A 27,815-nucleotide genomic window follows, 5' to 3' on the forward strand; every position below is an offset into this window, starting at 1 on the left:
GTGAACTGACTGTCTTCTCAGCCAAAAGAAATTTCAGCCTCTTTAGGTTGATAAACGTTCTCAACATAAAATTTTCAGTTTGAAGAAGACCTTCGTCTAACAGTGATGGTCAGATCTCGCAGCTCTAGTTAGTTAGGAACATTAACACTGCCGTGTTTTTGTCTGCTTTCTAAAAGTAAAAAGCTTGAGAACCCATCTGTACTATTTATGTCTTTTCATTGTGGCATCTTGTTCTCAAAATTCAAGAATATGCTCTGTGTTACCCAAGCATAAAAGACTCAAAAGAGGAAATGAAGTAATTATTGTCTTAACCTCCTTAGCATTGCACCCAAACTTGTGAAAACCGTCTTGAAAGCATTAGTCTTGGGTGTCATTCGGGCAACTGTATTGACACGTCTCGTGTAAGCATCAGACCCGACGGTTACTAGGGCTGTAAAAGTGCTAACAGCATCTAGTCTCTGGCACTGGTATGAGCACGTCTTATGTAAGTGTCAGGCCCATCTTCTCCTAGCCTCATAATGGCGTCTTGTAAGAAACGTTTTCCAGCAGCCCAGGTGTTGCATGATCTTGACAGTGATACGGGCAGCGATGCTGAGGAGCCTCTCATCTGCAGTGATGATAAAGAGAATCTGACTTCAGGCAGCGAAACCGAAAGTGACGTTCACGTTTGTTGACCCTGCTTCAAATAAACCAGCGCTGCCTCGTTTGGATTTTGTGGGACAGCCAGGAACAAAAGTGAACGTTCATACCCAGGATCCACTTATGTACTTGAAGTTATTTGACAATGACCTGATCAACAGAATTGTTGTTGAGAACAAACTGTTATGCTGAACACCTAAGCAATTTTCCTGTTCAAAGATATATTTTGACAGTCAGTCATTCTCCAACCCGCTATATCCTAACACAGGGTCACGGGGGTCACAGGGCGCAAGGCAGGAACAAACCCCCGGGCAGGGCACACACACCAAGCACACACTAGGGACAATTTAGGATCGCCAGTGCACCTAACCGGCATGTCTTTGGACTGTGGGAGGAAACCCCATGCAGACAGGGGGAGAACATGCAAACTCCATGCAGGGTGGACCAGGGAAGCGAACCCCAGATCTCCTTACTGCGAGGCCCTATTTTGATAGTATATACAGTATTAATATCTTCATTATTGTTATTATTACTTTCATAGTATTATCATTATTATACTTTTTACACTTCTGACTTTGTACTTTTAGTATTTTGCATGTTTTACAGCAGAAAGATTGCATTTAATAAAAATGTAATTTCTCAAGCCAAAAAATGCAACGCTTTTTACATATTTTTGCTTTTTATTATTAAAGTGCTTTTGAGACTTTAGGGGGGCTGATCTGTGGTTATTTTCACCCAAAGGGCACACATTATTTCTGCAATTAATGCCAGCAGAAGAATACTGCATCCCCTTTAGGTTTTCTGAAGTCTACAGTTGGCTCTTTTGCCTTGCTGCATTTGAAGACTGTTGTTTAATTCACCGTGTATTATAAAGTTTAATTTCTACCCCACAGGCTCTTTTGTCTTAGTAACCGGTTCCTTTATTGCTGTTCCTAACTGTAGGATTACCAACTCGCCAATGGCAGATGTGTGTGTTGTTTGGGCAAAGTGTGAAGATGGAAAAGTGCGTGGATTTATTCTGGAGAGAGGCCTGAAGGGTCTTTCCACCCCCAAGATTGAGGGCAAGTTCTCCTTGAGGGCTTCCACAACAGGAATGATCATCATGGAGGATGTGGAGGTGCCAGAAGACTGCCTTCTGCCACATGCTTCGGGTTTAGCGGTAAGAAGCCACAATTTTGGTTGGCTTGTGTCTAGAGCTTATTGAGTCAGGTACATCACTGTCTCCACTCTTACTTTTAACCTTTCTGCTGTTTGGTGTGACATTGGCAGAGCTGGGACTTTTCTATTCAGATTTATAATGACACTTTGCCAGCTTCTACTTCTGTGTGCCAGTTCTTGCCTTACAGAAGGTTAATGGAGAAATATCATGCGACATAGCAAGCACCAAGTTGCAGTGAAGTTTATCTGGGTTTATTTAATGTCTTGAAGCTTTTACATTTGTTTTGTTGTCATTTTCGGATATTTGCTTGTTCAAATGCAGAATAAAAACTTTTATTTCTTTGTAATAATAGGTTGTACGTCACCAGCAGTAATGTAAGACTGGCATTCTGCAAGCCATTTAGTTTTTCCTGTGTAATGGATGACACCGTTATCTTGATATTACATAGTAGCAGAAAAGAATTATAGAATGCTAATGAAGCACATATGAACTGTAGTAAGAATTATAAACTCTCAGCCAGAAAATTGTGCAGGAGCAAATGAAATGTGAAATAATAAAGAACAATGCAGGACAGAGAGGGAGAGACAGAAATGTTTGGATTTCTAAAAGGGCAGTGGTGAAGAAATCAGTTTAAAATACTGATGACTACAGTGGAAAGCAAAAGATGTTGCTATGCTTTCAAACAATGACATAATCGAGAATAAATGCATATCTTAATACATAAAAATGGATAGAAGTAAAGACTAGTATGAATATCTTACTTTTTTAAATAACTATATACAGTATATATATATATATATATACTGTGTATATATATATGTATGTATGTGTGTATATATGTATATATATATAAATATAGCAAAGTTTTACTGTCAAATAATGCAAAGATTACGCGACACGTGTTTCACCCTAATTCTGGGCTCATCAGGCGTACACACTCACTGCACCCCCTCTAGGGCGAAACGTGGCACAACGTAAGAGGCTTCGCCTCTAACGCTGATGTCCGAGGTTCGATTCCCCGAGAGGGGGTGCAGTGAGTGTGTACGCCTGATGAGCCCAGAATTAGGGTGAAACACGTGTCGCGTAATCTTTGCATTATTTGACAGAATGGTTGAAAATAGTTTTACTATGATCTGCTTCTCTCAACTGAAAGAGGGCACCGTGGTGGATGTTTGCCAGCTTGCAGACCAACCACAAGCGTTACCTGGTAGGTAACCACCCATACAATCAGATTGTGATTCAGACTATGAATGCCATGAATATATATATATATATATATATATATATATATATATATATATATATATATATATATATATATATATATACATATATACATATATATAAAATCCTAAGCCTAAAAGTGCAATGATTTTATGCAACTAATTTATGTGATGTTTTTATGTGACTTTTTCTGTCACGCTTTAAATCGGGCTTATTTTAAAACCTATATATATATATATATATATATATATATATATATATATATATAAATAATATATGTTTGGTATCATTCTTTTCAGATTTTATCGAACTTCACTGTGATATTGTTAGATTTTCAGATTTTTATTCTGTTTTTAAATTCTAAACTAAAAAATATCAAGAACTCATGTCCCGCGAGACAAGACTTAACCAAGCATGCCAAGAGATTTAACCACGTCTGGGGCTGGAAATAAAAGACAAAGCTTATGACAGCTGCTGTACAGGCTTTTATACATTCGAAGTGACGCACAAGATGCAGATCACACGGCACGGTAGCAGCAGCAGCAGCAGCAAGAGGAGGTTAAAAAAAAAAAAAACTATTTCCCATTGTATCACCGTTTAAGATGGGGTTTTGGAGGAGCGACCGCATCTCCTTGCGGTGCGTTCAGCCCCCCTCTTCACAACAGGAGCAGCAGAGACGCGAAGTGGCTGGTGCGTAGTGCAGGCCAGGGGGGTTGGCGAGCGAAGCAAGCAGGGGGGAACCCCCTAGTGTGTGTGTGTGTGTGTGTGTGTGTGTATATATATATAATATAATATCTTTTAGATAGATATATATAGGTATATTTTATATATATATATATATATATATATATATATATATATATATATATATATATATATATATATATATATAATATCTTATAGATAGATATATATAGGTATATTATAGATAGATATATATAATATAGATAGATATATATAGGTATATTATAGATATATATAGATAGACAGATAGATATATCTCTATTTTTCTTTTATTACAGTGAACCCTCGTTTATCACGGTTAATCCATTCCAGACTCAACCGTGATAAACGAATTTTCGCTAAGTAGGATTCTTTATTTATAAATCAAATATTTTCACAGTTAGAGTATAGAAAACCTGTTTACGACCTTCTAAATACGTTTTTTAACATTATTAGAGCCCTCTAGACATGAAATAACACCCTTTAATAATAATAATAATTCATTACATTTATATAGCGCTTTTCTCAGTACTCAAAGCACTATCCACACAGGGAGGAACCAGGAAGCAAACCCACAATCTTCCACAGTCTCCTTACTGCAAAGCAGCAGCAATTTAGTCACCATTACACTTGAATTACCCAATATATTAGACAAAATAAGACATATTAGACGTTACAAATGTCATATTATTATTATTGTACTATACATTTAATTACACACACACACAGTTCTTACACACAACCACTAACCTATGAAGGCACGACCTCAGTAGGAGAGTCATCCGGTGGTGCAGTATCTTCAGCAGGTGCGTCGTTGTCTTCTTCCGCTGAAGTAGTACTAGGAGTAGGCAGTGGGTGTCCGGGTGCGCGGCTGAAGAACATCTTGATAGGCAATTGCTGGCGCTGTCTTTTCATATGCGTGAGGAGGCTTTTGTAAGGTATTGCCATCTTTGATCATATCCAAGAGTTTCACCTTCTCCTGGATGGTAAGCATCTTCCTCCAGCGCTTAGTTTCATTGTCGGAAGACTTAGAAAAATCAGCATGTTTAGGAGCCATCGTGGGGCTTAGATAAAAGTTCTCAGAAAGCGCATGCGTAGTGACGCAAGTGTGTATGAGAAAAAATCGCGATAGAGTGAAGCCGCAAAAGTCAAAGCGTGATATAGCGAGGGATCACTGTACTGAATTACATAAATAACAGCTGAAGACTTTAGGACCATTGGTGAGTCATTCCCAAATGTAGATGATGACTAGAATGACTAAAGAGTAGTGAAAAGAAGATAAATAAAACTGGGGAATGGCTGAGGGTATTAAACCTATTAAGCTCTCTGGCCTTCCTACAAACACATGTGCACACACAGGAGATCTGACCGTTCATGGAGTGGCTGGTCCACTCTCCCACTCCCCCCTTGCTCTGTTCACCGTATAGTTTTACCCTTCTCTCTCTCTCTCTCTCTCTTTCTCTCTCTCTCCCTCTCTCTTTCATACATCCCAGGTCAATGCTGCCAGTGCACTGAATGAAAGAGGCTTTAATCCTGGGTCTCCTAACACTTTCAGGTAACCTTTCACAAATACATCAAGGTGACCCAGCCACTATTCAGAGACCTGTTGGTGCCCTTGCCCCTCCGCACCAAGATTGTTGAGAATGGTCTAGCTTCAGACTATAGGAGCTTTGCGATTCAGGAGCTCTCAGATTGCATGTTTATGCCACATGACACACTGCAAAAAACTCGGAGAAGGGTCTGGCTGTGGCCTGCAGACCTACACTACACTCCCACTACATGATATGCTTACTAAAAGACATGCCTGCTCGATAGTCATTACTCCTGAATAACATCACTCTCACTCAGCCGTAACCTCAATAATAGCTTAAGGATATTTTATGAGAAGAATACATGAGGTACACCTTTAAATGGGCATGTTGAGAAAGATGCAAATGCCTGGGGTGCTTTGTAACGTTATTGAATGTGTGCAGTTTGATTGGCTCATCAATGGAGCAAAGCCATAGAGATCTGCAACTCCACACTACTAGGAAACTCGGCGAGCTCTCCATACTATAGAGTACGACTGAGGAATGGCAAATTGGGTGTTCTCCCCTTGTACTCTTTTGAGTCCCACCAACAGGGAAACCATTTTGGGTTCTGTCAGAACCAATCAAAAATGTGGAGGAGATAAAACTGTCTAAAATGTTGTCTGAACCAAGCTATTCTGTGTTGAATTTTTTTTTTCTGTGCTGTTTCCCTATAAATGTTAATTTTTTTTTAAATGTGTTCTACAGGGACCGTTTGGATGTTTGAACAATGCTCGATATGGTATCTCCTGGGGGGCTCTAGGGGCTGCAGAATTCTGTTTTCATACTGCACGCCAGTACACCTTGGACAGGTAAGGAAATTCAAAGCAGAAAATCATTAAGTATGAAAAGAAGGTTTTTACATTTCATATTGTCACCCGCGTAAATCTGTTGTGTTATCTGTTCATCTCTTTATATATAATATACACTAGGGGGCTTAGCTGCCTGCTCACTTCGCTCGCCAACCCATATATATATATATACATATTAATATATATATACATATTAATGTATATATATATTGTAGCAGATATTGCGTTTGTCCACCTCTCGAACCCTCAGGTACCACTCTTGACACGAGGTAAAAGTACAACTACTATTTTTTTTATTATTGTACAGTGCACCAAGCACTCTTTCCACCACACTACTCCTATAACAATTCTTCTCTCAAACCAATCCTCCACTCCCAGACACTTCGCCCTCCTACCTCCCAGCTCAGCTCGGTGTTCTGGGCTTTCCTTAGTCCTTTTATAGCTCCTGACCCGGAAGTGGTTCTAAGCACAACCCACAAGTCTATTTCCTTCCGGGTCAGGGCAAACAGTCCTCTTCTTCATCCCGGGAGCACGTCGCTTCCTCCAGTCACGTGACTGACACGCACTCCCGGGTTATAGGGCATGCAAGAGCCCACTAGCCCCCCTACAGCGACTCCTGGCGGCCCCCAAGGTATCCAGCAGGACTGTGTCACTACACTACAAAGTCCATGAGGCCCTGCTGGAACTCGGGGCACGAATATGCTGTCCGGAGGGCTCCTCCTAGCGGCCTGGGGGTGGCAACCGGAGTCCATAGCCGGTCGTCCATCACAGTATATATATTAATATAGTAGCTGTGTAAGCCATGTTGTAAAAAGCCTGGGCTCCTAGAAACCATGGATTCTGCCATTTTAATCAATCGCATCGGTTGTACATTAGCGGCTAAGCGAGGTTCTCTTTCCTCGGCGGTTTTGTTTTGCCGATGTGCTCTCCTCGCTTGTGTATTAGTGGCTAAGCAAGTTTGTCTTTTCTCTGTGGCTTCACTTTCTTTGAGCTTCATGCTGTACCCTCGCACTTCCGGGCCGGACACACACACACACTTCCACATGTATTTCTCCGAGTTTGGTCATACAGTCACACTTGAGGCACACTAAACACGTAAGCATGTTAAACACAGTCAGAAAACTCTGTGCCATCTCCTAATTGCAGCAAATCTCATAGTCGGTGCTGGCAGTAAGACTATTTCCTAACTGGCTTAATGAACACTCTGTTGTACAGATATAGCTAAGAAAGTTCTATATCATGTCGGCCTATATTGGGTAAAAGGCTCTGCAGTACCATATTCTAGGTAGTTACAAGGAACTGATACTCTTTTATTGAAATTAAGTGAACATATGAATTTAACATCAAAGATTAGCTTTCTAAGATTGGGTCTTAGACCTCTAATTGATCTAATTAGCTGTGTTTTTGTTTTTTCTTCTCTTATTCTGCATTCATTAAACTGTGTGATTGATTGATTTGATTTTTTTTTTACATTTTTGACACTTAGACATATTTGTTTTTGCTATAGCTTTAAATGCTTAACTCTACTTTGTTTTGCATTTTTTCTATGTTACATTTTTCCCCTCATTTATATCCTAATAATAGTTAACAAGCAGAGTAGACACCCAGGCATATGCCACTGAATGTTAAAAGGCTACAACTACTTCATCATCAGACCCCCAATAAATGATGAATTAAATAACCAGAAGAGCAGAATGAAAATCACGATAATGATGAAAATCTTTAAAAGTGTCTCCCCATGTCACATACATAAATACTTGGTACATTCTAAGATAGGTTTTACAGAACGTCAGTATTAACCCCAAAACATAGAAACTAGGAACTAACAGCTTGGGTAATGAGGCCAGGAATTGTTTGAAAGACAAACCTGTAGCCACATTGGGTCCCTGGGACTGAGTTTGAGAAGCACTGATGTTAATCGGCCTTACTGGGGTGTCTTGTCTGTTCACTCTCTTCTACTTTAAAATAACGAGCGTTGGAGTTGTCTGTGGCCGTTCGGACTGACATCACAAAGTCATCTATCTGACTGGCAGCTTTGTTACGTAGCTTGCTGCTATCACTGCGTATTTGTATATTGCCCGCCTTTTTTATATACACATCCTGTTGTGTGCAGTCTGTAATGAGATAATTGACTTCCATGTACTGTATATTCTGCAGATGCAGCCCGTCTGTATCCCCTAAAGTTAACTAAAGACTGTTTTTCTTGATGACTCTGTCATACTCTCTATTGTGATGCTTCTCTACTAGAATCCAGTTTGGAGTTCCTCTGGCCAGGAACCAACTCATTCAGAAGAAGATGGCGGACATGTTAACTGAAATCACCATCGGTCTTCAGGCGTGTCTCCAGTTGGGACGGCTGATGGACCAGAAGAAGTAGGTCACATGTTCTTCTTTTTTTTTTTTTTTAGCTAATGAATCTGCAGGAATAAAATCTGATACAGTATGGCCTGAAGTGACACCAGGTATCTGTGATTGGTCCCCGACTTAATTCTTACCCCAGTGACTTGTATTAAGCAGTGGGCACAAGATCCTGAACATTGTATGTTGCTTTTTTAAATTGTGAGCCATCACACGTAGAAATGATTACAATCATTCATCTTGACTTTTAATTCTGCTTTAACTTTTCACACACACGCAGCTGTAGGAAGGTATCACCCTCCTCATCGCCACAAAAGTCTCTGATACAAAAGGAGCCATCGACCTGTTGCTTGTCTGTTGCAGAGTTTTCGGCTGTTCAGCCAAGCCCAGGGACGGCAAAGCAGCAGGGTGTGGTGGCTGCTCTTATTTTTAATAATCTTATTCAAATATTGTGTGCAACAATTCATTAGATAAACGATACAGCTATCTTTGATTTCCTTTATTCCCTTTCTATAAACAGACTAATGTGGCAGGTTCTTGGATATAGAAATAGATTTTGTCCGTCGCCATCCACTATATCCTGTCTCTGAATGCTAACCTTCAATAAGGAATTTCTGAGAGCTGATTTTGTAACATGAGTTAAAATGCTTTTATATGAGGGACGTTCAAAAAGTTTCCACACTTTTTTTTAAACTCTATTAAGAATTTCAAAAACATTTTCTACATGGTCACCTTCCTTTGTGGTGCTATATTTTCCCCGCATCGTACCAACGTTTTAATGCCATCAGCAAAAAATGTTTTTGATTGAGCGCATAGCCACTTGATGCACCGCTGCTTTCACATCATCATCATCATCACATGAAATTCTTCTTCCCTTCAGGAACTCTCTCTGCACCTGTCACATTAGTACGGCCATTTTCAAACATTTCAATCCACTCCTAGACGACTCAACGAGAGAGAACTTGATCCCCATACTGAACACACAAATGCGGAGATTAATTTTTGCTCCTGGCACACCTGCTCACAAAAAGGCGTATGACAAAAGGCTGTTACCCTTTGGTACAATTTATATGTTTGGCAGCCATCTTGACCACAGGGTGATGACTCTTATAGTCAACTGCAAGGGCAGCTAGCTTGCCAGACAGAACTAGTCACATGACACTTTCCGACATGACCAATCACAACTCCTCCCACCCTCCTCCACCATTGCCAATGAAAATATAAAAGGGCCGTGTCACAAGAATTGACAACGAGTCCAAAAAGGTTTGGGGCAGCCACTTGTGCAAAATCGGAATAAATGGTGTACAGACCAGAGTCCAAAACAGAGCTGATTGGATAGAGGGAAAATGGCTGCTTAATAAGCTAGTACAGGAAGTGACGTCATCCAAAGGGCCAGAACCGGAAGGGTCCTCATCCATAGGCTCAGACCCGGAATTTTCCTGTGAACTGTCTGCAGGAAAGTGAGAAAAAGAGTTGGCACAGTCCGCCACCCCCTGGTCTGGCACAGGATTACTCTCGTGCAGGCCTGTTAGCTACCTCCCATGCGCACGAGTGTGACAGGGCGGAAACTTTTTGAACATCCCTCGTATGTGTGTATCACAGCAAAATTAAATCCATATTGTGGTCATTGGGGGCCATCATGAGTTGACCTCGATACCAGAACAAAATCCAAGGAGACCAAAGTACCCAAAGGGTTTGAGAGACTCCAAATAACCCTGTTTAACCCCTAACGCTTACTGAACCCCTGTGCCAATCACAATAACTGAATCATACACTCCCTGCTCACCTCCCGTACCTTTCAGGCACACACTGTGCCTTCTGTCTGTTTTGAGTACAAATCCATGAGATGTATTCCTTATTCTTTACATTGACCTTGTCTTCAGTATTGTGTGCAATGTCGACCTCCATGTGACAAAGATGTTTCAACAATGCTACAGCGAGTCCAGAGACGTGCAGCTTGGCTGATTTCAGACTCAACAGCAGGATGTGCTGACAGTAGCAACAGGGCCGACTCCACGGCTGCTAATTCTAAGCTAAGAGAAAGCATTGAAGAAGCTGTGACTTTTTTTAGTTTAAGCAAGCAGAGGTTTAGAGAAGACGTAATGAAGGGGACTAGTAGTCACATTTGCAAGTTTGAGTTGACGGCGTTCACCGTGCTCTGAGATCAAAGCCAACAACCCACCATGAAAATTTCAGAAGAAAAGTCATGTCAAGTCAAGTTGGGGAGCATGCACCGGTACAGGGTGTTGCCGCACACATCGAAACAACTCGGGATCCCGGTTGTCAACCACCCAGGCAGACACATGATCCAGTCCCAAAGAGAATCTTACGAGCCGGATCACCCTTGGGGGTTGGGGAAACGCGCCACATGGCCGTAGTGCTGTAACTGACGCTCCCTCACAATGCAGGTCATGCGCTTCATTTGGGACTCCATGAGCAACACAAAATCAAACCAACAGTACCCAAGGATTTTCCGGAGAGACACAGTACCAAAGGTGTTAACTTTCTCGAGATAACTGAATAATTTTATCGCGATCTCGAGAAAACGAAACTTAACCGTTGCTCCTGGCATCAGGCTCGCTTAGATTGCGACGCCTATACAGCTGAAGCCTTGCTAACCGTCTTCTTAAATGACGGACACTAACATTATTATTTTCTAAACTAAGGCATAAACACATTTCAGCCTGAGTCAGCCCTTGACTGAACAAAAGTGTGACGCGCTGATCAATACACTTCTGCTCGTCCATTTCAAACAGGACGTGGCTTCAATAAGCTAAACATTAAACGTTAGGTACAATTATTTCATCATTTTTGAGAAAACAAGATCTTTTGTTTTATTGAGATCTCGATAAAATGAGTCCATTATCTGGAGAAAACAAAGTCTGTCTTCTCGAGATCTCGATAAAATTAGTTTGTTATCTCGAGGAAACAATTAAATAAAAATAACGATATTGCACATCTTCTCTCGGCTTCCGTACAAATGTGAACTTTTATTTCATCTTAATACACTGAACGGGTATAAAGACAAGTGGATGAATGTGACTTTTTTCAGGTGGCCTGTTTTCAAACCGCAGCTGCTAACTAACTGGATTTGTCTGTGAACAGGTCGGCCCCAGAGATGGTGTCCATGTTGAAGCGCAACTCCTGTGGGAAAGCTTTGGATATTGCACGACAGTGCCGGGACATGCTGGGGGGCAACGGCATTGCAGATGAATACCATGTCATACGCCACGTGATGAATCTAGAAGCTGTCAATACTTACGAAGGTGAGACGCCTGACCGGCGACCTGCACTTTTACGAGAAGTGAGAAGGGCAGTTTGGAAAGCTTTACGGGTTTCGGGATCTTGAGACCTGGCTAGATGTGTGATGAAGACTGTGGGCGCAGTGCTGTTTATGTTGTGTGTTGGCCAGATGCTGCATTCAACGTTCTGCTTACAGCACATCACATGAATACAAACGTAAAGACGCAAGTCTGGAATACATGAGGTGTGGACATTGTGTCATATTGGAGGTTGGAGTGTTTTATTCTTTCTTAGCACTGCAGTAAACCAAATAAGCACTCACCATTATATGGATCTGCCATTGTACTTTTCCAAGTTTAAATTATCTAATAGAGCAGGGGTGCCCAACTCCAGTCCTGGTGGGCCGCAGTGGCTACAGGTTTTCATTCTAACCCTTTTCCTAATCAGTTTTCACAGCTAATTAACTCCTTTTCCCTAATTTTAACAGCCCTGTTTTTAAGGATTCAGTTCTCGGAATTGATTTGTTTCTTCTTTAAATGGCAGCCAAACAAGAATGAGATGTGAAATGAGCCGACAGATGAGCAGCTAAACTGGGGCTTCAAACTCCAACCCATTTCACGCCAACCAGTTTCTTAATGAGAAGTCGTTACTGAATATCGGGACTTGTTGCTGCTCTTGTTCTGCCACAGCAGACTGTTGATTTTCTGGGTTTTTTTTCTAAGACCACCGTCAAGATGTTTTAGTGACCTGAGCAGACCATCCTGACTGAGACCTTCGCCTTTCTTTATTTTCAGGTGAGCTGCTCATGTGGCGGCTTGTTTTTGTGTCTCATTATTGTTTGGCTGCTCATTAAGGAAATAAACAACTAAGGTGGTCTGAGTCACGTCAATTAAAAAGAAGGCAAAACAAGTGAATCAGCAGCAAAGATGGCACTCGCTAATTAAGAAGATGGTTAGAATGAAAACCTACGGCCCACCAGGACCGGAGTTGGGGACCCCTGATGTAAATGAACTTGCACTCCCCCAGCAGTCCCATTTTTAACTTTCTGCTTTGAGTTGTAGTTTGTGTCGTTGTACTTCATATTATTATATTTTCCTTGAGTGTGACTTGCCCAGGGGCTGCCTTAGGGAGGGGGTCCTCAATCACGTCCTGGAGGGCCGCAGTGGCTGCAGGTTTTTGCTCCAACCCAACTGCTTAATAAGAAGCCCTTATTGCTCAAGTGACACTTCTGCTTCACTTTAGTGGTCTCGCTCGTTAACATTTTGAACCCTTATTTCTTATTTTAGTCTTAAACAGCTGGATTCTCGGTTTTTAATGGCTCCTAATTAACAATAACATGCAAATGACCAAAGAGAGCAGCAGTTCTCCTTTTACACCCCTGTGCGTATTTATCATGCACTATTGGGTTTAATTAAATACTTGGAAGGAAAGTGAAGAGAAAAAGGTGAAGGACTGAGAGTTACTCCTCCATTTTAGTCTTCAAATCATTTGGATGACATCCTTAGAAAGGCGGAGGAAATCGAGGAGAATGAGAACGAGCTGACATGGCAGACTTAAAGCACCAACAAGCCACGAAATGAAATTATTGGCAAGAATTGCTTTCTAATTAAGCAACCAGGTGAGAACAAAAACCTGCAGCCACTGCGGCCCTCCAGGACTGGGACTGAGGACTCCTGGCCCTAGGTGTTCTTCACAATTGTAAGATTTTTCTTTTTGTTTTGTTTTTGTTCTTTTATGGACAAACATTTGAAACATCTCAATTTTCTTTAAAGAGTAGATGAGGCATTCAGATGACTGATTCTGCGAATTGATCAAACAAGATAAGCAGCAGCGTTCGTTTGCTCGCTTTGTGCGCTTCAACTGATAATCTGCTTTATTATTGTTGCAATGAGTCAGCGTGTGGCTTTTGTGGCAGAAAAACTTGAAACGATAAAACTGCAGGAAGAAAATGGATTTTTTTCAGATAATGAGAACGTGCAACAGTCGTGCCGTGCGCAGTTAAAGGAAAGCTGAAATCGGGAACTGTCCATCTCGACTCTATAAGGCGTCTTAAAACTGTCAGCACTGCGATTGTGAAGGAAACACATGGCGTGCTGAGAATGTTCTTGACTAGCCTCATTTAAAAAACTTACAGAGGTGATTAGTCTTAATGTGGATCACCACCTGTAGAAAATAAATGAAGCTGGTTAAAAGTCGAACTTGTCAGATTCTATTCAAACCCTTAGAGCCAGCGTTCGTTCACCCATTGGCTTGGCCTAAAAACATTAAAGGTGCCATTAATCTCAATCTCTCTCTCTCTCTCTGTGTGTATGTGTCTATATATTATATCCTCTTTAATAAAACCCCTGTGTGCGTCCAGTGTCCGTGTGTGTATGTGTCTTTGGTGAAGTGCACATGCGTGGGGGCACGGTGCGATGCTTCAAAGGCCGCCTGACGCGTCACACAAGACAAGAGAGGGCGGGACCTATAAAATATCGTGTGGCAGATCCAATCGGATTTCGGTAAATGAGGTAAGACCTAAAAAAGAAAACACAGAACATCCAATCGGGTTCTGAGATGCGGAGACCAGCTTCCCCATTGTTGTGCGAGTGTTCACTCTGAGGATGTCAGATTTGCGATTACGAAGCTTGGCCCGGTAAAGTGTAAAGTAAAAGTAGATTTATTTTTCGCGCACATCAGTTGCTGGGGAGAATCTGCTGATTGCCCACTGTTGTGACAGAAAATTAAACGCATATTACGGACAGCAAAGCCAGTATTACTGTCGGAGAAAATTACAGGCATTTTACGGAAAAAATTTATTGAGGTAAAAGGTCCCTTGCCATTTAACTCCTGTTCCTACTAATGTTTATGGACTACTGTTCTAGCGCCTGTTATTGTAACGGGCTTAATGTCTAGTGTATATATATATATATATATATATATATATATATATATATATATATATATAGCATTTGTAGTCTGACACACGATCCGATTGTATGGGTGGTTACCTACCAGGTAACGCATGTGGTTGGTCAGCAAACGTCCGCCATGCCCTCTCAGTTGCGAGAAGCAGTTCATAGAAGGTTATATAGTTTTTACTGTCAAATAACCACCCATACAATCAGATCGTGTTTCAGACTACGAATGCTATGAATGTAATTACTCCGATCTCCAGGCTGTCAAATAAATGAACCACACGCCATGGCATACTGTATATGTGTATATGTATATATGTGTGTGTGTGTATATATATTTATGTATATATATTTATATTTCCAACATCTGTCCACTTTTTACTTCACGGATTTAGATCATGGTTTGTTTTTTTTTTATATCATTTGCTTGAACATTCCCATTGACTTTGTGACTTCTCTCACCGCCCTCAGTATCAGAGTTCACTTGTGTTACCGATTTATTTGCGCAACTCCAAGAGAGACGCTGCGGAGAGGGGAGCGGGGCCCTCCTCACTCACACGCCAGCCTCGGGGTGTAACCTTAACTCAGCTTAGTTAACAAACTAGAGAACGACTTCACAGATTTAGATCGGGCATTTTTTTTTTCTCTATAATTTGCTTGAACATTCTGGTTGATCTTGCGAGGTCTCTCAGCACACTAAGTATCATAGTTCACTTGTGGTAGCAATTTATTAGCGCAAATCCGAGATAGAGGCTGCAGGATAAGGGGAAGGGGAAGCGTGACGTCATTTTATTATATAGTACTTACTAGCTGTGTAAGCCTGTGCTGTAAAATGTCCAGGGTCCTAGAAACTATTGAAATCGTCAGGAAAAAAACTGAAATGTAGAGACGTCAGATAATTGAAAGGAACGACTCTGGGGGCACTCTCCTAGGAGGATTCATTTTGCTGACGTGCTCACCTCGCTTGCGTATTAGCGGCGGGAGGAAAAGTTAAAGGGATACCGTTGTGCCGATGTTAGAGGCTAAGCGACTTTGTCTTTCTTCTGAGGTTTCGTTTTGCTGACATGCTGGCCTCGTTTGTGTTATTAGCGGCTAAGTGAGTTTCTGTATCTTCAGAGGTGGAGCCCTCACCCCAACTCTGCCTCTCACCATCCTGGGCCAGACAGACAGACAGACATACACACACTTTCATGTTTAGACGTTTTTATATAAGATAGGGTGTTGTGCCATGTTAGCCATTATGAATGTACTGTAGTGAGAAGTCAAACAGAATGATTACATCTTGCCTGAAAAGGAGTTGCCTTGAAAGCTTGCAAATTGTAATCTTTTTAAAAGGTGTCATTTTACTTGACTTTTCACTATATATATTTCTATTTAGATTGTTATATATATATATATATATATATATATATATATATATATACACACACATTGATACGTTCATTGATATTTAGATATATATAAATAATAAGTGACAAGTAAGGTCTATTGTGAGCGCATATGTGAGTAGCCCCTCTGGTAAACTGACAGACCCCCCCCCAGATTTGGTTCTTGTCTGGTGCTGCTGGGATAGGCTTGTGTGTGATCCTGGATCGAGTTAAGCAGATTTTATTAGCAGTCCCCCTTTTATAGTTCATGTTTCTAGATATTGGTCATTGGAGTGTAACGATAGCAGTTGACCACTAGATGGCAGCCCCGTCTTTGTATGCTGCGATGGCTCCAAAGTTGAATGTTGTTTTCTGTTCTTTTTCTTTTTCAGGGACTCATGACATTCATGCGTTGATCCTCGGCAGAGCGATTACTGGACTGCAGTCTTTCACCGTTGGAAAGTAACACTTTTTCAAAGATGGGGAAATTCATAAAGACACTTAACAGGGGAATGGATTCCAGCTTCACTTTTACCAATGAAATGTTGAATTAATCGCTGCACACGCATCCTAATTGCCTTCGGACAACATAAATGGTACATTCGTAAAACACGAGTGAGGCGCTGTACATGAAATTGAGTTTTTAATAAACTGTTATAGCACCCCTCCAGATTTCTGGAACAGATGAAATATTCCATGTAATTTTTCCTTTTTCTAATGGTTAATTGCAGATCTTTTCATTTTTCTTTCCCAATTATGTTTTAGTAGCTTTAAAGAGTAAGCAGCAAACTGAATATCTACTGCTGTGGACCGGCGCCCCGTGTAGGGGTGGTTCCCACCTTGCGCCCCTACTTCAGGCCCCTCTCATGTGACGTTGAGGTGGATTGTGTGTTTTTGAGAGTGTAGTGCTTCGCGGACACTTTTGGGTTTTTTAAAATGAGTACGTTTTACATTTTCAACAGAGTGAACATTTATAAATTTATGTTTTTGTGTCTGTTTGCTTCAAGATGAAACTTTTTTGAGTGGTCGAGGTCTGTGAAGGTTTGCATACAACTTCAAAGTTTGGTATTTTTCAAATCCAAGCTATTTCTCCACAGTCGCTGTATGTCTTCATTTGCCACATCAAATTGTGTTTTAAAGTGACGCCGGTCATTCAGTCAGTCATTTCGTAACCTGAAACGGGCACAAGGCAGGGAGCAAACCCTGGACACGGGGCGCCAGTCCTTTAAAAGTACCTTGTGTGTTCTTGCAGCTTCCGATGCGGCTGAAGGGAACGTGGATCTATAGGTGAATGAAGAAGTTTTAAAATGTACCAAGTACGTCTGCTTTAAAGTAACAAAGGATTTGATTTAAGAAATGAGGCCTTCTGCGTTTATTCTGGTATCCTTATGATTATGAAAGGAAACTAGAAATCATTTATCAAATCATTTATCACCAGATTCTTGAACCTATTTCTCTGGAGGTAAGAATACATTTCCTGATCAGTAGTTTGCTCCCGGCCGCCATCGTAGTTGGGCTGCAGTGCGCGTCCTCACATCACACGATCATTTCTTCTAAAGAGCTCTCACTCTTCACCTGTTTTTACGTGGCCTACTGACGGAGATTCATGCCAAGTGGCGGAGTGCTGAGCAGATGCCCTTAAACGCTTCACTCTACTTTGTACAAATAACAATAGGTCTGAACTGAACTGCAGACCCAGCACTGAGGGCATTTCAGACGCATTTCCCGGCTGCTCGAGTCCATCAGCCCTGCTGCATAGCCAAGTCATGGAAAGAGTGGCATATGGGTTGCCCCTGAACCCAGGTGAGCAGAGCGAGGTGGAGCCGGGTGGCACGCATGAGCGGGCAAAAGGACAGACAGAGTAACTGGGAGCGAGTGTCACCACTGAAGATTTAGCAGAAGGTCCTTTTTAGGGGCCACCTTGCTGGCAGTCGGGTTGTGGCCAGTAGGGAGCACCACTGAGCCCAAAACCTCGCACTCAGTCCTGGGTTCAAATCAAGAGTGCTTTATTACAAACAGTTCCTTTTACAGTAAGACAACCACAATGGTGTCTGTCCATCAGTCGGTTTGCCCTTCACTCCTCCAGTAAGTGTTGTCCTCTTCCATCCATCCGTCCATTATCCAACCCGCTAAATCCTAACTGCCAATCCCAGCCAACACAGGGCACAAGGCAGAAAACAAACCCCGGGCAGGGCACCAGCACACACACACAGGACAATTTAGGATTTCCAATGCACCTAACCTGCATGTATTTGGACCGTAGACAGGAGGAAACCGGAGTACCCGGAGGAAACTCCACGCAGGGATGACTCGGGAAGCGAACCTGGGTCTCCTAACTGCGAGGCAGCAGCGCTACCCGCTGCGCCACCGTGCTGCTCGAGACAAGGTATCTTCATTTAAATTTGACCCAGAGTTACTTACTGTACTTTCCCATGAGATTCCAACTGGGAAGCACGTCTGGGCCAAGATGAAGCTCCACAGAACATTAAAGTTTTTTTTTTTTTTTTTGGCAGCGCCACCTGGTGGCCTCCAAAGAAACCAACAGGCCATGTTTGTGAGCGACATGTCTCATTCCATCCCCATTGGTGTCTATACTGAGGGCACCCCAGAAGAACACTGCCACCTAATGTTGTGAGGGTCTTGCTGTTCTTTTTATGGGGTCCCATAAAGTTTGTGCAAGATGGCTACCCGAACGGCTTACCGATCTGCACAAGCCAACATCGGCAGGTGAACTTGAGCAGCTTTCACTCCCTCTGCCCAAAGACATCTCACTACTATGGTGCATTGTTTTGACAATGGTGCCATTACACAGCGGAGCGTCTGTGTTCATTTGACCTTGGCTTTACCATGACTAATGGCAGAGTACTGCACTGTGTGTCTTCCAACTTCCCATAAGCCATCACAAACACAAAACCACATTATCATACCAAAATGGTTCAGCGACTGGTAATAAATTGGGCATATTCTTTAGGTCCAAACTCCTGTTTGTTAGCCACTTTTGATGCCAATGCAGATTTTTCAATTTCTTCTCTAGCATACATTTGCTTGCGAGATGTCATTATAGGTGCAAAAAGAGTTAATGCGGGCCGATCATCCCTGACCCACTTTACTGTCTGCCTGGCAGTAAATAGTTGTGCCGTGGCATCCATCAAGACAGCTTTTAATTTGAGCAGATTTGGGGTGTTACATTAAAATGACTGAAGCAGCAGGAAGCTCTGACACCGCTGGGAAGTCATCATCTTTGAAAAGAAATTCCCCAGTGCAGCCTAAAAGTATCTGAAGAACAAGAAGGGGGAATGAAATCAGCCGGCATCTACTCAGGGACGTGATTCAGTGGCTTAGTCTGTCCAGAAACAGATTGTCGCCCAGGAGGATGCCAGTTTAGCCCTAACTCTCATTCATTAGTGTAACCTAGATTCAATTTGTCACCTTGTCTGCCTGTAGTTAAGGTATTTTAAAAATAACAATCCACCAATAATTAAGCTATTACAATGCTGCTTCCAGATAACTTGCTGGTTCACTTCCCTCTTTGGATTTGCTGTGCTCCACTATAATGAAAATCTGCTATATAATGAAATACTAAGGTTTGTGTGCCCAGTCCCTCAGAGCAATCTGATTGGACAGTTTGACTTTGGCTATGCAATCAAAGGAGGAAGTGCAGTGCAGCGCCATCTAGTGAGCCGGAGCGTGTAGCAAAGACTCGGGAGGTGCACCTTAACAAAAGTAAGAAAAAGTCAAATCCTGTTGGGATGTCTTTTTATTTGTAAGAAACTGAAAAAGGCGGAGTTGTAACCTGAGCTTATGTTCGTACCACGTGTCTTCTGGTTGGTTGGCATCTTCTGGGCCGAGGTGTGCAAGAAGGAGATCCAATGGTTATGCTGCTCTGTTATTTGTAAATCACTCTGTGTAAGAGACAAATCTCTTGAATGTGTTAGAATCTACTCTATAATAAAACGCTAAGGGTCTGTGTGTGTGCTGGGTTCCTTCAAACAATCTGAGTGGTCAGTTTGGAGTTGGTGATGCAATTGAAAGAAGAAGCGCAAGTGCAAGGCACATGAGGAGGAGGAGGAGTAAAGGCATAGGAGGAATGCCGAGAGTCCCCTTCAAGAAAGACAAATATAAAAGTGCACAGGAGGCAAGCAAGGCACCTTGAAAAGCAGGACTTATGGAAAGGTGATCAAGTGAAGGAGCGTCGGTTAAGTGGGATTCAGACACACAAGGATACCAAGGAAAGGCACTGAAGGTACACATATATATTGTTAAATATACTCCATTGCCCGTCTTTGACTGGTGACATGCCTAATATGTAGATATGTAATGTGGGTGCAAACATTTCCTGCAGTTCAGTCCAGCACTTGCATATTATCTATGAAGACATTGCAGAGTGGTGGCTCTGAGGCTAGGGATCTGCACTGGCAATCGGAAGGTTGCCGGTTCGAATCCCGTAAATGCCAATAGGGACTCGGCTCTGTTGGGCCCTTGAGCAAGGCCCTTAACCTGCAATTGCTGAGCACTTTGAGTAGTGAGAAAAGCGCTATATAAATGCAAAGAATTATTATTATTATTGCAAGTTCTCTCCAGGTCTCAGTGGGTCTTTCAGTCATAAATTATGTGTATTTTGTTATGGCTGGCGATTCTAAAATGGCCTGCGGTGCTTTTGTCAAGGGTTCCTGCCTTGCATCCAGTGCTGCAAGGAATGGTTGAAGCCTCATTGAACCTAAATTAAAATCAAGCAAGTTTAAGAATGTTGTTATATTAATTTTAGCTTATGATGGTGTTCACTATGAAAAGGCACTACATGAAATCATAACTTGGCTAGTTCAGCCCTGAGATTACACTGAGTGACAGTGTCACTTTATCTTCCTGCACCCCAGGTGTAAAAAATATAAAGTATGTACACAAATGCACCATAGCTTACTTTCTGCCAGTACCTTAAAAGTTTGCTCTCTATTGAAAAGATTAAGTTATTCCAAATTATTGCTTTATTACAACATGTAGTAGTTGCAGTAATGCAGACTAAAACAATGTCTGGTCTCCCTGGATGCACTTTTAGACTGGCGCCATCTCTACCTTCCTCCTTTGAAATGCCTTGGCAGGTGAGAGCCCAGTGTTTTGAAGCTCCTTATTGACTTTAGCTCTGTGTTTAGCACCATTGCTTCCTCTAAGCGTGTCTGGGCCTCTGCCACTGGAACCTGAGCTCAAATTAATGACCATCTCCTGAGAGGCTGTTTGGAGACAAAGGGACAATGATGATGATGATGGTGGTGGTGATGGTGTTTTTTCAGTTTTAGGCCCTTGTCATTAAATTTTTCCAAAATGATTTGGAATGAACCTTACTGAAAATAAACCAAATAATGAGAAAAGTTGTATAGTGGTGCATGTCCAAATAAAAATGAGAGCACAAACACACACTTGCAGTCACTTAACTGTATTTAGAGCAAAAGCAAGCAGCTCTCAGGAGGAGGAAAGATTTTTTTCCAACAAACATAATAAACCATCCTAGATTCCACCATTAAATTCTGATACAGCCTGAGGGAGCAACTAAGCAATGCAGATGTGTGCACACACACATAGCATATGATTTAAATTTTACTTTTGTTTCTCATTTATATTTGTAACTGAACAATCAGGATTAATTAACAATTCCAGTAAATTGGCAACATATGGTAAATAAAACGTTTACTACAAGAAAATACTAAAACTTTAGTGGTGATCAAACATACAGGTGTATCAAGAAGTCAGTTCAGCACTAAATCAGCAAAGTTTATATATATATATATATATATATATATATATAAAATATATAATATTTGTGATGGCAAATTTCCTGTATGCACAAACTACATTTTAAAATAGTTTCTTGTGAAATGACTGTATTTGTTAACCAAAAGTCCTTTTATGACAGAAGACCTAACAGTACAGAACTGGTCTTTTTTTTTGGTTTGTTATGAGACAAACATTCAAAACTTGTACTTGCCTGGCCCTTATTATTAAAGAACATGTGTGCCTCAATAATAACTTAATAACACACTAGCACTAATAGGCTTATAATAAGGATTTAGGCCATTGGCTTAGACTGTTCTCAATATTAGAAAGGACGAGTTATTGACATGTACTGTAGCTTACTAAAGTTCGGGTTGTACACAGAAGCTCTTATAGACAGAGGCAATCTTCTGACTGGCTTGTTGAAGCTCACTGCTGAGCTGACTGATCCTCTTTAGAACTTGGGACAGTTCCTGCACATTTTCATGAATCAAAATATTGTTCTCCTCATAAATGCCATACATCTGTTCCTCTATTTTTTGACAGCACTGCAGTACCTAAAAATATAAATTATATATCAAATTTTCAAATACTTAATGCAAACTGTATTGTTACATTCCCCACAACATTATTTTGTATAGGTAAATCCTTTAGGTTTGATCAAAATGCTTATTTCTCAGTAAATGTTGTTTGCAAATGTATCCATTTTGTAAATTTTTTTAATCTAATTCTTTTGTTTATGTAAAATATATATATTTTTTTAATGAAACTGGAAAAAATAGCCTACAGATTGAATTGCCTTGGAAAAATTAGAGAGAGAGAGAGAGAGGGGTTTGGGCCTAGGAATTATTTTATTAAGCCAAAGACTTTTCCTTTCAGTTAAAAATGTAATGCTGAAATAATAAGTTTTTTAATGAACGTACAACTGATTTAATAGGAATTTAGTTAGTGGCAGCTTTATTAGTATTTTTTTTTTACGTTAAGCAATATGGTTTTATAGAATCATTTCTAGTGACCATTGTGTAGCTGAATTCTATTCAGAAAGATGTTTATACTCGCCGATTAGTCAGTATTTCAACTCCTGTTCTAATACTCTCTAACAGTCCTCATACTGTTGATCTATGATTGATATGCAGATGTTGTCCACCTTTGGAATGCATTATCTATAGATGATTGGTGTGTGTTTGCTATTTTGCACTATAAAAGGAGAAACATGAACATAACAGATTCAGATGAGAGACTAGTTGAGCAGATGATGACAATATGCATTGAAAGTTTTACAAAGTAAACTTAACACACACATGATAGAATCCTGCATTTATTTTGCAATAGAGATCTTTAGGAAGTAAGAGTGTACTCCAGGAGCATCGGCTACAAGACAATAATATAAGGTGCCATTTTGGCATAGAGTATCCTTACCAATACACCTACGCACACTTGTATAGAGCCAATTAAGGGTATATACTGTATACAGAAAACAAAAAAGAATTCTGCGTTGCAATGACTGCTAACATTTTTGTGTGTGACACCAGCATAACAAGAGGTACTCCCTGCTGTAATTAAAGTACCTGTTTTTGGTTGTCTATGCAGCATTGCTTAACACTTAAAAGAAAAACAAAACTGGAGGATTTCTTCCTGTTACCTCCAAATAACCACGTACTAAAAACTGAGGTAGTTAAAAATGGAATATCTAACCAGAAAGGTGAAGAAATAATGTAAAAGCTAAATAATGACTTAATATCTGTATTTTACAAAATCTAGCAATAGTAGTTGAATAAAGTAAATTGTATATATTTTTAAATCATCTCATAATCATTGCTAATGGCACAAGTGCTGACAAATGTGAATGAATCAAAGCAGTTTACTACACCAGAGATGAAATACTTCCTTTCTGAGCAACCAACCTCAATAATATTTTAGTTTTCCTAAAAGCACTTGCTGGTGTTCCAGTGTCATATTATATTCAAGGCAAATAGTGACACTGCTCAGTCAAGTAAATTGTTTTTATACAAACTGCACAATTTATACTGAATTAGATAGTAATCTGTTAAATTGTGTGTATCAGCTGCAAACACAAAATCTAAAAATATAAATCCTGTAAATAAAGCACCAAAAGAAAATTATCACTTTGTTTATCTAGTTAAATTTTGCTCCACTAGTTTTAGCATTTATCATTAATAATTCTGTATCTTTACTGGAATTATTTCTCTTCAGGTTTATTAATGTCATTTTTATTTTGACAATTATTAAGATTATGACATCAACAATAATTTGATAAATATTTTGTGAATTATTTTAATTAAATTAATTCATCCAACTGTTCAGCGAAGTTATTTTCTCCAATGTAAAAGTCATGTAGTGCTGGAATTTAGCAGTATCAGGCGCAAATGGTTCATTCCCCAAATGAGGCATTAGTATATTTTGGAAAGCTACAAATGCAGTTTTTGAAAAATATTTTTTTCTGTATGTGCTTACAGTAAAAAAAAAAAAAAAAAAAAAAAAAAAAAAAAAAGACGACAATTTTTTTTTTCTATGAATAGATTTGGTTTCATGAAACATTTTAAATATTTATTTTTACATTTCCAGATGACACTCAGTATTTTATATGCTATACATGAATTATTGATGTATTAATGCCAGTGTTCATTTACCTTCATATTTAAAGCTTCTTGGAACTTGCTCCAAAACGAATCGTCCACTTTTCGGTTTTCATTAATCTGATCAATCAGCTCCTGTGTTTTTTTCTCCATATTTTCAATCCTCAAATTGACAGTAGAGAAATAAACTGAGTGCTCATTAGGGACCGTGGGTGCATCATGGCTACCACTTTCTAAGGCTGGTGAATCACTTCAAAAATAAATAAAAATATAGATAAGTATAGCCTACATTTTCAGGTTTGCTTAAATCTGATAAATTCATATAGTTTAAAATATTTTTGCATCCAGGATACCATGATCTGTGAATGGCTCCTTAAAACAAATATTTAGGTTTTTTTTCATAACAGTATTAGTTGTTTATAGCAAATATATATATATATATATATATATATATATATATATATATATATATATATATATATAATATTTGTTCTATTTAATAAATTACCAGTGAATTGGCTTAGTACCTCTTAAAATTTACAACAACCATCATCTGGAAAAGCAAACAAGTTTTGTAGCCCACATTTCTTATACATATCTAAAAATGGTGTTAAGCAAGTTAATTATACTGTACCGCATTAAGGGCCCTTGAATTATATTTGTTAAAATCTACAGTATTTAGAATGGCATTTTGTCATCACCATAAATATGTATATTGAAATGCATAGTGTCATTGTTAATCTTACTTTTATAATAGGTATTACACATTTTATTACTCTATTATCTGTTTAAAATGGCTTTCAGGGTAATAAAAAAATAAAATAAAAAATTAAATTTCCAGTTAGGACCTAATAAAATACAGATCAAATATAGCTGCTGTATTTAGTGCAAACTTATATTTCCACAATAACAGCTGGGAAATGCATTATTACTTTTTTTGAATAAAATTATTTTTTGCAGGCTTAAAATGTACTTAAATCTGAAGTCAAGTGCCTGATCCACTGTAGTTTAGCTGACCTTATCTGCTGTTCATGACTTTCATTGTTCTTTTCAGAGGAGGAGACATCCACTTCAGCTGATTGATATCCTTTCTCATATTTATTGCTGTTGAATTCCTGAACACCACAATAATAAGAATAAATGATAGTGGATTACAGTTAATGAAACTACTAGTACATAAAGTTTAGCTAATGACTCTCATTGGGGGGAAAAACGTGAATTCATACATTTAAGCAGCAGAAAACAGTGAACAAAACTTAAATGTTCTACAGTATTTCCCTAATCACATATTGTTTAAATAAATAGGCAAACTTAAGGTAAACATAAACACTTAACCAATAAGAATATTTAAATAACAGATAATTCTTTTAGTAATTAGATTAAATGAGAAGACATGAAGGGTGGTGCAGTGGGACAGTGCTTCGGCCTCATAGATCTACAGTAGCATCCTGTGCTGGAGTCTCAAGTCATCTCATTGGTTGTGTGCTGTTTGCATGTGTTGGCTTTTCCTCCAGGTACACAGCATTTCTCTTCAGATCCCCAAAGATGTGCTAATTGGCTTGGCTGACAATTATTCATTGTCCCTGTGTAAGTGTGGGACTGTGTGCATGAGCGAGCTCTACAATGGACAGGTGCCCTTTCTCAAGGGCAGTTAACTGTTCTGTGGCCCTTTCTGCCAGGATCAGCTCTAGCCTCTTGAAGGCCTTAACTAGATAAAGCATGTCTGATTATGTTGAGAGAGCATGAAGATAAACGTATATTAACCATAAGAGGTTTTTTTATTTTACAAATGGCTTTTTATGTATATTGTACAATAGACCGTAAAAATGTACACTTCTGTAGGTTTAATTAACATTAATCAGAACTCTTTTACCACTCATAATAAAAAATAACTTGCAAATTATTGCTTTTACCAAGTTTATGGTTTTGAATGTTTTGAGGGTGTTTATCATTTACACTCTACAGAATCACTATCTACAGTATGTGTTTATTAAAAAAAACAGTGGCTGATACAGAAAATTAGAAAAAGACTTGCCTCATGCTCTGGTTGACCCAAATTTGCATCAAATATATGTGAGGAGAATTCATTTTTCCCAGGCAAGAACTTATCCATATTTACTCGATTTCTGTTGAAGTCAAGACTAATTATCTGAAGATTTATTATTGTCACAATCAATGTTTACTTGACCTGCAAAAAAAAAAAAAAAATCTTTCAAAACTGGCCTTTTTAAACTAAAAATAATAATAAGATAATGATAGCAATAAAAGCAGATTATGCATATGTGCACTTCATAAAACTGCCATTGTGACTAGAATTTGACTTGAAATGAGGGGATAACTCAAACAATGCTTTAAAGAAACATGAGGTCTGGATTATTTAATTATCAAGCTAAACTTTAATTGAGAACAAGCTGCAACCAGTTCTGTTTGTTGAAACTTTTATTTTTCTTACTAATACCACCTGTGTCAAACATGTCCAGCGGTGAACTGGTGTTCTGGCCAGCAAGTTTCGCTTCCTCTGCCTAAAGAAATCTCACTAGGGTGTGTTGCTAAACAATGGTGCAATCCTGCAGCAGACGCTTCATGCTCATTTGACCTTGGCTTCAACTAGAGTAACAGTAGAGTACTGCGCTGTGTGTGCTTGAACTACCCATAATCCATTGTGAACATGTTGTATTGCATCGGCTATAATAATAATTATTTGCATTTATATTGCGCTTTTCTCACTACTCAAAGCGCTCAGCAATTGCAGGTTAAGGGCCTTGCTTAAGCCCAACAGAGCAGAGTCCCTTTTTGGCATTTATTTATTTGGCTATCTGTGAAGTTTAATATTTAAATTGGTTTTTCTTTTTCAGTCATTGTCCAACTCACTATATCCTAACAAAGTGTCACGGGAGTCTGCTGGAGCCAATCCCAGCCAACACAGGGTACAAGGCAGGAATAAATCCCGGGCAGGGTGCCAGTCCACCACAGGGCGCACACACACAAGGGACAATTTAGGATCACCAATGCACCTAACCTGCATGTCTTTGGACTGTAGGAGGAAACCGGAGCACCCGGAAGAAACCCATGCGGACACGGGGAGAACATGCAAACTCCACGCAGGGAGGACCTGGGAAGCAAACCCAGGTCTCCTTACTGCTTTTTCTTTTTGATTTACTCTAAAAGATATATACGTGTGTGTGTGTATATTATATATATATATATATATATATATATATATATATATATATATATAATGCCTGGCCGGGACACCCCTTTAACTCTGAATCTGGGGAAGCAGCCATGGGCTGCACGCTACATCCCCCCATAACACTTGGTGGCAGCCCCCTTGGGTTGCATCGGGGCCTGTATTATGGAACACCGGAGCTCATCCTGGTTAGGCTCCGTGGCCACCGCCATGGGGAGCTGCAAGGCTTCCTGAGCCTGTGTGGGCAGCAACACAGCCACACCCGGAAGTGCAGC

The 27,815-nt window shown here is 39.9% G+C and overlaps 1 protein-coding gene across 1 annotated transcript in view; it reads left to right on the forward strand.

Annotated features, from left to right (window-relative positions):
• gcdha (glutaryl-CoA dehydrogenase a) overlaps positions 1 to 16,972 on the forward strand; it is a 28,381-nt gene extending 11,409 nt beyond the window's left edge. The window contains exons 8-12 of the mRNA XM_028822547.2: positions 1,582 to 1,798; positions 6,022 to 6,125; positions 8,373 to 8,498; positions 11,589 to 11,749; positions 16,383 to 16,972. Of these exons, the coding sequence (XP_028678380.1) occupies positions 1,582 to 1,798; positions 6,022 to 6,125; positions 8,373 to 8,498; positions 11,589 to 11,749; positions 16,383 to 16,456 (682 nt within the window). The 3' untranslated portion in view covers positions 16,457 to 16,972. The remainder of the gene's footprint in view (positions 1 to 1,581; positions 1,799 to 6,021; positions 6,126 to 8,372; positions 8,499 to 11,588; positions 11,750 to 16,382) is intronic.
• Positions 16,973 to 27,815: the final 10,843 nt, after the last annotated feature.

The sequence above is a fragment of the Erpetoichthys calabaricus genome, chromosome 17 (assembly GCF_900747795.2).
Source record: "Erpetoichthys calabaricus chromosome 17, fErpCal1.3, whole genome shotgun sequence".
NCBI classification, from domain to species: domain Eukaryota; kingdom Metazoa; phylum Chordata; class Cladistia; order Polypteriformes; family Polypteridae; genus Erpetoichthys; species Erpetoichthys calabaricus.